Source organism: Equus quagga, chromosome 2 (assembly GCF_021613505.1).
Source record: "Equus quagga isolate Etosha38 chromosome 2, UCLA_HA_Equagga_1.0, whole genome shotgun sequence".
NCBI lineage: Eukaryota > Metazoa > Chordata > Mammalia > Perissodactyla > Equidae > Equus > Equus quagga.
The window spans coordinates 32958802-32971460 of NC_060268.1; the positions used below are offsets into that span (position 1 = coordinate 32958802).

The 12659-nt window shown below is 45.8% G+C and overlaps 1 protein-coding gene across 1 annotated transcript; it reads right to left on the reverse strand.

Moving 5' to 3' along the window:
- Positions 1–1056: 1056 nt before the first annotated feature.
- GJD2 (gap junction protein delta 2) lies at positions 1057–3033 on the reverse strand. The gene is made up of 2 exons (XM_046651514.1): positions 2963–3033; positions 1057–1951 (listed from the first exon to the last, which is right to left on the reverse strand). Exons 1-2 carry the CDS (start codon positions 3031–3033, stop codon positions 1057–1059), a joined length of 966 nt encoding a protein of 321 aa, XP_046507470.1.
- Between the last annotated feature and the right edge of the window lie 9626 nt (positions 3034–12659).

Genomic DNA, 12659 nt, shown 5'->3' on the forward strand with positions numbered 1-12659 from the left:
GTGTGTATTTCAAAACTATTGATAAAATAAATTGGGATTGACGTGGGCTGATTAAGGTCTCCGGTGTGAGCACACAGGTAAATTCAAACCATGGCAAAATGAAGTACAACTGTGTTGCACAACAAAACTATATAAGAAAATGAGTGGAATACACCAGTTAGAAATTCTGTGGCTCGGGTAGACACCCTTGATTTTAACAAAAAAAATTCTTTTAATGCTATCCAAAGTCCACAAGCCAGAAGGCAGAAAGATCCCAAAGCTCATAACCACATGCCTAACAGTGCAACAACCATCTCACAGAAGTGTTAGAGTTGCATGTCGCACTTCCCTCCCTCCCACCCAACCCTTGCCCCTAATAAACAGCACCAGTGCAGTTTGAGTTAGAAAACTGGAAATATTGAGACATTCCTAGGGTTTTCATAATGACTAAGGGCCAATCAGATGGGGCTCTAATGCAAAAGTCTGCCACGGCCATTCTCCAAAAAGCACCCCGTGTAATTCCCTCCAGCTTGCAGATAAACCATATTAGGTCTGCTGTAAGGCCAGATTCAGAAAAAAAGCTGGCATACTATCCTGGGTTGAGGGAGAGGGGCATGCTGATGGGGGAGGTATATGAAGGATGCCTCAAGAATGTTTGTCCTGCAGCCCAGGGGGAAAGGATGTGTTGAGATAGGTCACAAATTTTGTACCAATGAAGTATTTGACTCATGCCATTCACCAGTATACAGAGTTCAGCAGAGCTAAGTCCTACTTGGTGGCTGTGCAAGTCCCCTGTTATCAAGATCAGACTAGGCCATAAAAGAAAAGGGCCCAAAGAAGTCCAACTCATCTATTTCATCACTCTACCCAATTGTCTCTGTGGAACCAATGGTGTGACATGTGGTAATGGTTCTATTTTCTCTCCTCTCTCATTGATGCAAGATCTTCTTTCTACCAGCTTTATCCTACATCTCAATGGTGAGAGTCACATAAATGAGGGCAGATATAGCCACTCTCGAGCGGTCATCTGCCTCGGGACTACTTGTCATCCCCCAGGCCTTCCCAAAACCTGCCCCTTCATACATAAGCAGAGTCACTGGACTGAGTCCTGCCAAAGTTGGGAACACTGACCCTGGGCAGGTCCTTGTTGCGGATCTCATAGACTGACTTCCTCTTGGCCTGGGCCCCTCGCACGGCCAGCTTGATCTTGCGCCATCCCAGGTGGTTGAGTTCGGCCAGGTTGAGGACCACACAGATGCCACTCACAGCAAACATGAACACTAGAAAGACGGTCTTCTCAGTAGGCCGGGACACATAACATTCCACCTCCTTGATACAGGGGTAGCGGTCACACTCATACAACCCCGGGACGCTGAAGCCATAGAGAAAGTATTGACCCACCAGAAATCCAATCTCCAGGGCATTTCGGAAGACCACTTGGATAATGTAGAAGCGGGAGATGCCTTCCTGCCTTCGGAGCTTGGATCGTGCTGCAGTGCGCAGCCCTGATGGGTGTGGGGTCAGTTCCTTAACTTCTAAACAATCTGGCTCTGTCTCCTTGCTGGTGTTCTCTGTGTTCTGCAGCACCCCATTGACAATGGCATTTTGCAGCTTCTTATCTTCTCGTTTGCCACCACTGCTGCTCCCACCCCCAGTTCCTCCAGGACCCCCCATGGACTCAGGGGCATCTCTGTCCAGGGCTAGGAAGACAGTAGAGTAGCGGCGTTCTCGCTGCTTGGCGGACTGATGTACAGAGTAGGTGATGAAGCAGAGACTGGGGGTACACACCATTATGATCTGGAAGACCCAGTAACGTATGTGGGAGATGGGGAAGGCGCGGTCATAGCAGGCCTGGTTACAGCCGGGCTGCAGGGTGTTGCACACAAACATGGTCTGCTCATCATCGTACACCGTCTCCCCCACAATGGCCACAATGAGGATCCGGAAGATCACCACCACAGTCAACAAGATCCTGAGCAGAGGAAGAGGGAGGGAGAGAGGTTCTCATGGGCGGAGTCACTGACTTAGGAAACCCCTACTCCCGTGTTACTCAGTACGCTGACTGGAGAGCTGTCCATCCCTGCGTGGTACTGAACTAGGAATCTAGCAAAACTTTCTGTCTCTTCCCTCTCTGCTGGGTGCTGGTAGACTGGGAATACTTCAAATTACAGGGCCCTCAGATATATATATCCCCATACATAGGACAAGGTGTATTTGCAACAGATAGCTTTCATCTGTATATACGGAATGTACAGAGGCACAAAAAACACCTTCACTCTGGATATGGCAAATGGACGTGGAACATCGGAACAGAGTACATGTTTCAAAGTCTACACATAGAGTGTGTACATACCTACTCCAAATGGGTATTTAGTTCATACTGAATATGAATATCGAACTTAATTCTTTATATAAACAGATAGCTATGAATACATATCCACATATATTCATGAATATATGTATAGACACAAAAGTGTCAGTTGTGTGTGTGGGTTTCTGAAGCTGTAAGTTTTAACAGCTAAATCAGTTTAGCTAAATAAATATTTGTAGGGAAAAGATACATCTGCTCCGGAGAGCAAATCCATCTCCCTATTTGCCCTTCTCTGTCCAAATGCAATCCTGCCTTCCTTGTAGATTCTATTTAGGGAACCGGATGGAGATTGGCTCTGACTCTAGAGAGTGGGGGGACCATGACTGAGCCAACAACTCCTTTTCTTATGGGAGAAGAGTGAACACCCCCACCCTCGCCCGGTGGTGCTTCCTAGGGAAGGGATGGGGGAGCCGATCAGGAGCAGCTGGAGGAGGGGGGCATCACAGGGCGTTGGGTAATCCCTCATGCCAGGAACACAGGCGCATGGACCGAGGACGATGGGAAGGGGGCAGAGGATGGGCTGGGGGCTTCAGGGGCTTGGTCTGGACGTGAGACGGGACTCCCAGGGGGCAGCCCGACGGGGCCCACTGACGGTCGGCTCGGCGCCCTTACCTCCCGATCATAGTGGAGTGCTGCTGCACGGCGGCTTCCAGCAGCCTCTCCAAGATGGTCCATTCCCCCATCGCTGTGCATCCGGAGGCAGCAGACAAAGACTGGGCAGCACCGGGCACGTTCCCGCTCCTGGCCCCTCCCCGGGCCGCACCTCCGGACTGGGAGCAAATTGCCCCCCGATTAAAGAAGCAAACAAATTTTTTAAAAATCCACGAATCCCCTCTCCCTTTTATTATACTTAAAAGAGGGAAATGGGGAAAGAAATCCAAGCAAACCCCGACTGATGGGGCAGCTGGCGCGGTCCGAAGAGCGGGCACGAACCTCCCGCGCCGTCCGGGGCTCAGGTCTGGAGCCTGCGGGTGCCCGGGCGAGGGGCAGGGAGGGGGTGGCAGCGTGCTGGTCCGCGAGCTCTCGGCCGCCTGAGAGAGGTCTCTGGACGCCGCTCACCCCGGGGATTGGGGGTCGGGAAGAGTCCGGGCACGAGCCCGGCTCCTGGCACTTCAGTGGGCACCGGGCGCTTCGGCGTTGCCGCCTGCGAGGCCGGGGCGGAGCGCGCGGAGCTGGCTGCTGGGCTCGGGAATCCGCGCCACCGCCTCTAATCCGCCCTTAAGTAGTCTCCGCCTGCGTCACGCCAGGTCGGCGGCGGGGAGCCGAGCGCGGCGTGCGGCTGTCGCTGCGCGCCGGGGCCCGAGGGGCAGGGGACGCGCGCGCCGGGGAGAGGGGGGCAAGAGTCCTGGGGGCCCGGCGGGGAGTGGGGCGACTTGGAGAGAGAGGATCGCAGCGCCCCACCCGCTTCTCCGGGCGCCCAGGTAACCTCACCTGACCGCCAGCCCTCGGCAGGACGAGGGGGAACCGGGAGCAGACGCGGGAGTGAGTGGGGAGGGGCGCGAGTAGGTAGTTGAGCTTCTCTACGTGCATCCCTCAGCTTTTGCTTTTTGTCTTCAGGGAAACAACTGAAATTCCCTCTCTAAACGGAGATGCTGGTTAGGGGAAGAAGAGTGGGGGCGACAATAGGACGCTTTTAAATCTGCCTTGGAGAGGACTGCGTGGCTGAGAGCGAGCCTGCGCTTCGGTGCCTGCATGGATCGGATGGTGAGGTGAGGAAGGCTTACCGAGAGGCCATTTAGGCTGAAGCTTAAATGCAGGTGTTAAGCTGCCTCTGAGGATGGGAGTCTGGGCACAAGTTTGCACCCAACAGGTACCTAGAGTGTGCAAGTGGGTGACCATGGTTAACGTTCTGGCTTCCTCCAGCGCAAACCCAGACGCTCTGCTATTTTTTTTAAAAAAAAAAATTTATGTACTTATTTCTTTACTAATGAGGTGGAGGGGGTACTTCTCAGGTAAACTGTGTTCTAATCTGAATTTATGGAGGCCCAGTACTCTGCGAGCAGAAACACAGCTGCTCACAACCTCACCCTGCCTCCACTTTCTTTTTCCCACCTTGGCTCTCTCCCCACAACCAGCAGATCCTGGTTTCTGTTTTTAAATTTACATTTTGTTGTCAGTTCTGTCTAGAGCAAGTGCTTAATTGGTCACTAGAAGATTGAAACACTCACACTAGGCTGCTAATGAGCTCAGGGGTCAGTATTAGGAGAGACAGAAGTTTGAAGTGTTTCCTATAAATGTACCCAAAGCACAATGGGTAAGTGGTTGTCACCCTTTTAAAAATACAACTGTGAAACGGTTGCTAGCTCATTCTAGGCATATAATGCAGCCTTAATTATCCACAGGGATCACAGCACATATGTGTATTATATAAGCTGCATCATGATGAACCATTGGTTCTAGAGCAACCGAGTTTGTTGGGCAGCCAGTGGCCCAGGGACTGGGAAGAAGGCTACAGGGTGTGGGCTTGAGTCCACTCAGTGCGCTTCTGCATAAAACGATGTTCAAAGGCACAACCCAGGCTTTGGTGCGAGAAGGATCAGTGAGATGCTTCCTAGGCCTGACATCTTTACCCTATGGAAGCAGTTTTTCACTGCAAATGAGTAAAAGAGTCCACTAAAAATGGAGAAGGGCAGAGCATGTAGATAGAACATTAGAGCGAAGGCAGGTATTCCTTATGTCTGGCTGGGCAGGGAGAAGGTGCAAAGATGAGGATGGATGGATGTCCCATTATCCAATCAGCTTCCAGATGGAATGGTGATTCCCCCAACTCAGGCTTGTGTTTTCTCAGACTTCCCTCCGGCTCCCTTAGGCTCTGGCTCCCTGTATTCACTCCTCTAGTAGACATTTTTGGAGTAAAGGACCTCAGATAAGGAGAGAATGAGGGAGAAAGTTCCAAGGGAAATCTGTTTAACATCTTTAAATGTCCCCAATAAGCTGCGCAACTCAAAATCATTATGTTCTATATGTGTGGCTTTCCCTAACCCTTAAAGATGGTGATCCTAAGACTATAGACTGCAGGAAATACATTTTAAATGTTCTCCCCATGCAATCTTCAAGCACTAGGCTATGACTACATTGTTGATGATTAGTTTATTATTTTGAAATATGCTTTATTATGTCATATAGATTCAACATATGAACACATGTATATATAACACATGTGCATATACACACAAAAGCACCTACACACAGAGCCTATATTTTAAAAGACTCGTCTATTAGATTCGGTGGCCTGTTTTTAGGAAAAAAACCTTACTGTCCCCACTACACCTTGAAAACAATGAACTCTTTTTATTTTTAAAAGTCACTCATAAGTTGTTTTACACTTAGTATGTTGTGTTTCCTTTTTTGACCCTGATGAATGCCACTTTCAGTTAATAATTTGCCCTGATAGCACTGCATTAAATATGAAAAGATTCTGTGTAGCTCACCATCTCTGAGTTTCCTCAGGGCATTATCTCCTCCAGCTAGATTCTCACTGTCTCCATTCCCCTCTGATTGAAGATCCCCATTTAAGTTGACAAGAAAGTTCTTCCTTTAGCTCTTATTTAAAACTCATTTTACTCTATTAAAGTAATAGTTTTGGATGAGAAACAATGGAACTTGTAGAAAAAACTTTGGGGTACATTAGACCATCTGCGGATACTTATTAAAAATACAGATGCTAACCTGCTAAATTAAAATCCATGGAAGCGAGGTTTAAGTATCTGCATTTTTATTAAGTTCTTGCCAGTGGCTCTAATAACAATAAGAAGTTGAGAATTTTTGCTTTCAAGAGTAGTAGGACAAGAAGGAATTCTAGAAACCAGGAAATCCTCTCCTCTTGTTTCGTAGACATTAAAATTGACCCAAAGATTAGGTGCCTAAAGTCATAAGGGTAGCTGAGGAAAAAGCTATGAGGAAAGTGCTATTTAAGAGTCCTAAATAAGAGGACCCAATAATTTAAAGGGATGGAAAATGTGATCTTTGAAGAAGGAAAAGGGAATTAAGGTGGTTTGGATCATGGGGACGTAGCCATCTAGAAGCATCTTAAGGAAAATAATACCTGGATTGTTGGCTTTGCAAAGCCGTGTCTTACCAAACAGTAATTTCCATTAAACAGAGCAGAGGGATATTCTCCACATCTAGTGAGAAACACTGTAAAGGCATGTAGCCAAGGGCAGAGTTGAACGTTCTCATAGAGGGAGGGAATGAGTTACTAAGAGTTACTAAGTTACTAAGAGTGATCCAATTTACCACATGGGTGTATCTGGATTTGCTCTTTTCCTTATATGTGCTTAGAACTTCATTCTCTTTTCCACCACAGATTCCCAGGTGAACCTGTTAGCTTTTCATCTTTAACTATGTGGAAAATGAAACCCCCTAGGAACTTTGTGCAAGGTGTAAGAATGAAAGGGAATCTACTGACCTCTCTACTGGACCATAAATTCTTGGGGAGCAGAGGCCATGCCTTATACATCATGGTGCTTTCCATGGTGTCTGGAGCATTGTGGAAACTTAAGTGTGCTGAAGGAGTAGGGTAGCTACTCTGAGTCTCCATTCCCCTTCACCTGGGAAAGCTGCACGTTCCCTGAGTAGAGATGGGTCCTGGCTGCCCCACGACCATAAGTTATGTTCAAACTGAGAGGAGAAAAGGGTTCCCTTTGCCAAGTGAAAGTCCCTGTAGACTTGGGGCAGCCTGGACCCCTCACTAGAAAGCCTTCTTGCCAACTACCAGCCTCCTGCTCCCACTTTGTGCTGTTCTTACTCCCTGTGGTCCCACCACCCGCTGAACTAACCCAGAGAATGCTGTTGAGTGTGCACGGTTTGGGCTGCAGCATCAGAGAGGCAGCCTGGGAGAGCTGATCACAGCTCTGGATCCGTGGACTCCCGGAAGCGCCAGCATCTGTAGCCTCCTGGGATTCGTGTGGCTCTGGAAGGACTGATTCGGTTTGGAATTGGTCTCCGTGTTAAAGTCCTCCACATTTCATTCTCAGACAGCTAGGATTAACTGAGCTTTATCTCTCCCAGTGACCTATATACATCTGTTTCCTAAGGAAACCATCAAATTTTCTTCTGAAGGGGTGAACCCAACTTGTCTTGTGGGACTTGAAAGAACATAAACAGCAGGTGAGATCTACTCCTTTTTGCTGCAAAGTGATTTTTCTCTTTTTTTCTTTTATGTTTCCTTCCCTGTGTTAAGCCCCAGCTCAAATGTTTAGGGAAACACTTTTTGCTTTTACTGCCCAGACAAAATTTAGAGAGTAGTATTTCCAACAGGAGTAAAGCTGTCCAACCCAATCATAAGTAGCCCTAAATATGGTGGCTTCTTGTGTGGCCTGTGACTCCCCTGAGCCTGTTACCTTCAAAACTATTCTGAAATCTCATGGACCCAAATGCCAAGCCGTGTCTTAGCATCAAGAGACTATATATCCAAATAGTGAGGAACTCTAACATCTTCTGCCTGCTAGTCCTTTGAATAAAATGGTATATATCCCTTTAAAAAAATCACATGTACCAATTCTCCATTCCTCACCCATCTTGTATGTAGAGAACATACCTATGTGTAGTAATATCTCAAGGATCAATGTAATAAGACATTGTGGCCAAAGCAGAGTGCGAAATCACAACTAATAAATTAGCACTCCATTAAGAAGCAAATCAGCCCTGCTGTCACATAATCTTTCACGTTTATGTCAAGTCATGATTCCCATTCACATTGGGAGCTTCCCAGGGGGGTTCATTAAACCTGCAGGAAGAGATTTCTGTTAAGTCAACACTATTCAAAAGTCATTCAGCTACAGAGCCCAAGAGCCTACCTGGGGTCTGGGTGCCTGCTTGTTCACACTCTCATTGTCTCTGTCCAGCCGGAGTCCCAGCCATGCAGGATATAGCTGGGCTTCCTGCTGAGTGCGTTTTCAGTCTGTATAAAAGAAATGAGGAAATTGCAGGGGAAATATACGTGGGGAGGACCTGCCCTTGACAGAGTTGTGAAGCTGGGAGAATTTGTGTTATTTTCCACATGCACCCTTTCTGTACTTCTTCTATATCAGAGTGTGCTGCTAAAAGTTGAAGTCATCCTGTTGCTTTGTATCTTCAGCCAAGATAATTATGTGAAGTTGATATCTGTCGCCAAAGAAACATTCTCTAAGATCTGGAGCTTAAATTCAAGGTTATTCCTTGCTCTCATAATCATATATGGATTCTCCCGGTTGCCCGGTGTCTTGACCTCCTGAAATTCAGCCAATTCCTGTTTTTGCCTGGACTCTGGGGGCTCAGGCATTATCAGCCCAGAGGCTTTTGTGATTTTCTGGTTCTTGTCGCTGCCTTCTGATCACTCTTGGGCACCAACATCCAAGTCTGGTACAGAGAGCCTCCTGTTTCTGGAGCTGGGGTGAGACTGGAAAGGCATACCACTCATTCATCACTCACCACATGATCAGCTCACTTGTTGCAGTATTTTGATAGTCAGCTGAAGGTTTGTCAAGAGCACACACTCCAACTTGCCCATTTGCTCTGGTTCACAAACTTCTCTGCCCTTTAGAGCTCTCACATCAAATTTCTCTTTTTGATGTAAACTCATCATTCCACTTTGACTATAGACTGCCTTTGGTCCAGTTTCCCATCCCTGGAATTCACCTTGAGTCCACATCCTATTGACCTTTGAGTCTCCCACCATTGTGCTTCACCCACTGCCCATCCCTTACTCCACCACCATGAAGGAAAGTAATCCGATAAACAAGCACACCACGGTGTTAATCACTGATAACCACTTAATGTATTATCCTTCTCAGAGGAATTATCCTCATTTAAGTTGCAAAGCCTTCATTCAGAGAAATGAATTTTTCTAGATAGTTTTCCAAACACAACACAGAAGGAGAGAATAGCTATTTTGGGGCAAAGGATGTTCTGTGTCCTCCCAAATCCCACTCTACAAACACTGGCTTCTTTTATTGATCTATAAAGTGGTCCTACTTGTGGAAATACAGGAACTACATTAATGCAATGGCTCTTACATTTTACTACACCTTAGAGTCACCTGGGGACCTTTGAAAAATCCCAGTGCCTACACTGTATCCCAGACCAATTAAATCAGCATTTCTAGAGGTGAGCCCTGTGCATTGGTATTTTTCAAAAAACTCTCTAGGTGATTCCAATAAGCAGTCGAGCTTGAGCACTAGTGCAGTAATACCCACCACCAACTACTTAGGCAGAAGAGCCCTGTATGACTGCAGTGAAATAGGCTTTCTTCTCATTCTGAGAATGGTGCTTCTGGACACAAAGCCAGAATTTCATTCTGAAAATGTGTTCCTGTGGTTCTGTAAGTACTTAGTATAATCCATACAGGCTAAGTAGTTAGTTGCTAAACTGCAAACACCCATCTCATTTCCTCTCAGTCCGCTCCTGGCCATCTGGTCCTCTGTATTCCCATTACAGGGCCATGTGTGTATTAATGAAATGATTGCATCCGATTACATCTCTTATTCAGAGCACAAGAAGAACAGTCCACGTATTTTGTTCTCCAGCATCACTGTTTCTGCCATGATGTCAATGAATACTTTATTTCTATTACATGCAGAAGTGGGATGGTCTTCAATAAAGGTAAGAGTATAAATCAAATATGTTATTGCTTACAATAAATTTTCAGTTTTGCTGTATGGTATCTATAATATAGATATTTCAGTCAAAAGAATAAACTTTCCCATGTCAGATACTTGTTAGTGGTCTTCATTTTAAAGTGTCTATCATAAAGTTCCTATTAATAACGAAGTTCTGACAATTGGTATACAAGAGGTATCACCTAAGAGCACCTCTGTCTGGGTTAGTTGCTTTTTTCTCCAGTTTCTCTAGGCTTTGTCTCTGCAACAGGTCAGATGGTCAGAAAGCCACATGCCTAGACTATATTTTTCTGCCTTTGCTTGGTGGAGTAGGGGAGTGGGGGAAAAGGGACCCACTTCTTAACCTAAATATTTACCATAGTCTTTTGTGTTGTTGCAACTAAGACAGTTCTCTCCTAGGGGAAATTATAGTGCCAACTCTTCAAATAAAAAGGAAATTTTTCCATCTTGCGACATCTGAATGAATAAAACTGAGTGCAGGATGGATGAATGAATGAATAACATGGTACTCACTCTATCAACTGGTCATCTTCTCTCTTACCCCTTTACCTTCCTAGAGTATACAATAAAAAATTGATAGAGGTGCATGGATAGTTACTGTGTATACATGCATTGTGGCAACCAAATTCCACCAACTTATTATTTGATTTTTTCACATACAGTTTCTTGGCCCTCTCATTCATTTGTTTGTTCAATGAAGATTTATTCCTTGCCTACTATGTGCCAGGGGCATACAGTAGTGAGCAAAATAATGTGGTTCCTGATCTTGTAGAGTTTAAAATCTAGTACAAGAGATATATACCAATTAATCAAACAATCTCAAATGTGAATGTGCAATTTTAAACCTGTGATGAGTGCTGTCAGTAGATAGCTCTGAGATAGCAGCCCTGAGTACATAGTGGGGCAGGGAGGAGCTGACCTACTTTGTGGGGAGGGGTCGGGGATGAAGGGCATTCTTTAGCTGAGATCTAAAGGAAGAGTAATAGTAAATCAGGTGAATGGGGTGGAAGAGGAGCATTCTGAGCTGGGGGAACAGCGATGAGCAGACCCTGGGGAAGAAGAGAGTTGCACATTTGAAGAACTGCAAGGTCTCCAGGGCTGGTTCACAACGTAAGAGGGGAGGGTTTGAGACAAGCCTGGAGAGGCAGGCAGGGATCTGATCAATCAGAGCCCTAGAGGCCAGGGGAAAGATGTTGGCATTTTTCCTTAAAGAAATGTGCAGCTTTTGAAGGCTAGTAAGAGGGGAGTGGCATGATTAGTCTTGTTTTTCAAAGCTCAATCCATTTGCATTATGGGGAGAATAGATTGGAGGGAGTGGGCAAGAGTGGATGCAGGGAAACTAGTGAGGATACTACCGCTACCGATGGGCTACATTCAAGTAACACCCATAGGCACTTACCTTCCTTCCCTTGGGGCTCTGCAGCTACACCAAGGAACTGCCTCTATTATTTAACCTTGTCTCCTCTCAGGGACATGAGCTGGATGATTTCTCAGGAACCATCCCAAACTCATAATCCTCTTTATTTATATAGGGAATAAATAGACCCTGATTGTAATGGTCAGCATAAATACTTCTGTGAGTAGTTGCATCTTACAAATTGGGATGCGTCTTTCAAATGCGTTCGTCTCTGGGCACAGTAAACAGATTGTGGAGGGCAACCCTTTAGCAATTTCACAGAAATGGTAAGAGTGGGGCCCTCAATTAGGGAGGACTGGGCTTCTGTGCATCCTTTTTTTTTTTGCCTACGAAACCCAGGTTTTGCCTGAGTTCTACAGTTCTCCAGGAGCCCAAGCAAAATCCAGGTGGAGGGTGGGCTTCTTGGCAGAAGGAAAAGCGTGTTGAGCCATCAATATTTGAGAATTTCCTGAGATTTGGGGCATTCATTTTGAACAACACTATTTAAAGATGGTGCAGCTATCAAATAGAACGAAGGAGATCAGCACTGCTGTTGCTGAACAAATCCTGGCGAGCAGAACACAAGTGAAAGTTGTCTCCCTAGGAGACTGTAAATTTACTCCAAATCTGGTGCCATAACTCCAACTGTTTCTGAGGTTCCTCTTTTGGAATTGTCTTCAGAGCCCATGGTTAGCTTTAAGAAAGTCTTCAATACTTGAAAAATCACACCTCGTTTTTCACTACAAGTTGTATAAGCCAGCTTGATTACCCAATTTATTTTCATTAGTGGCATCTGAAAAATACATATTTTGATGAGTCTGAATTTAAAAGAGGAAGAAAAAATGATTTGCACCTGCATCTTGTAGAGTTTCTTGGCAACTGTGAGCTAGGATTCAGGTTCCTTCTGTTTCTCCAGCATACAAATTGGAAGGTTTCCTGGTGTTGTCCATTAATATCCAGTAAATTTTGGCTGTTGACAAAATCAGATTCATCTTCAAAGGATGGGCTTGCCATCACTGGGGATATTCATAAGCATATTTGCAGCCCCAGAGCAAATAACAGCAAGCAGTGGGCGAGTTCCTAAAATGTTCTGTGCACTGGCAGCACGCTATAATGTGCACATGGGTGACCTTCCAAGTGGTAGACAAGAGGAGCTACTTTGAAATATATTGTTATTCACACTGTCAAGTGTGTGTATGTTCGTAGCATAGGGTGGGAGTGCACATAGCTTTTTTGATGAATGAATAGGTCATATAGGATAGGTTCACCTGTCACTCAAAGTGTGTTTCCTGGCAATATTATTACAATAACAACA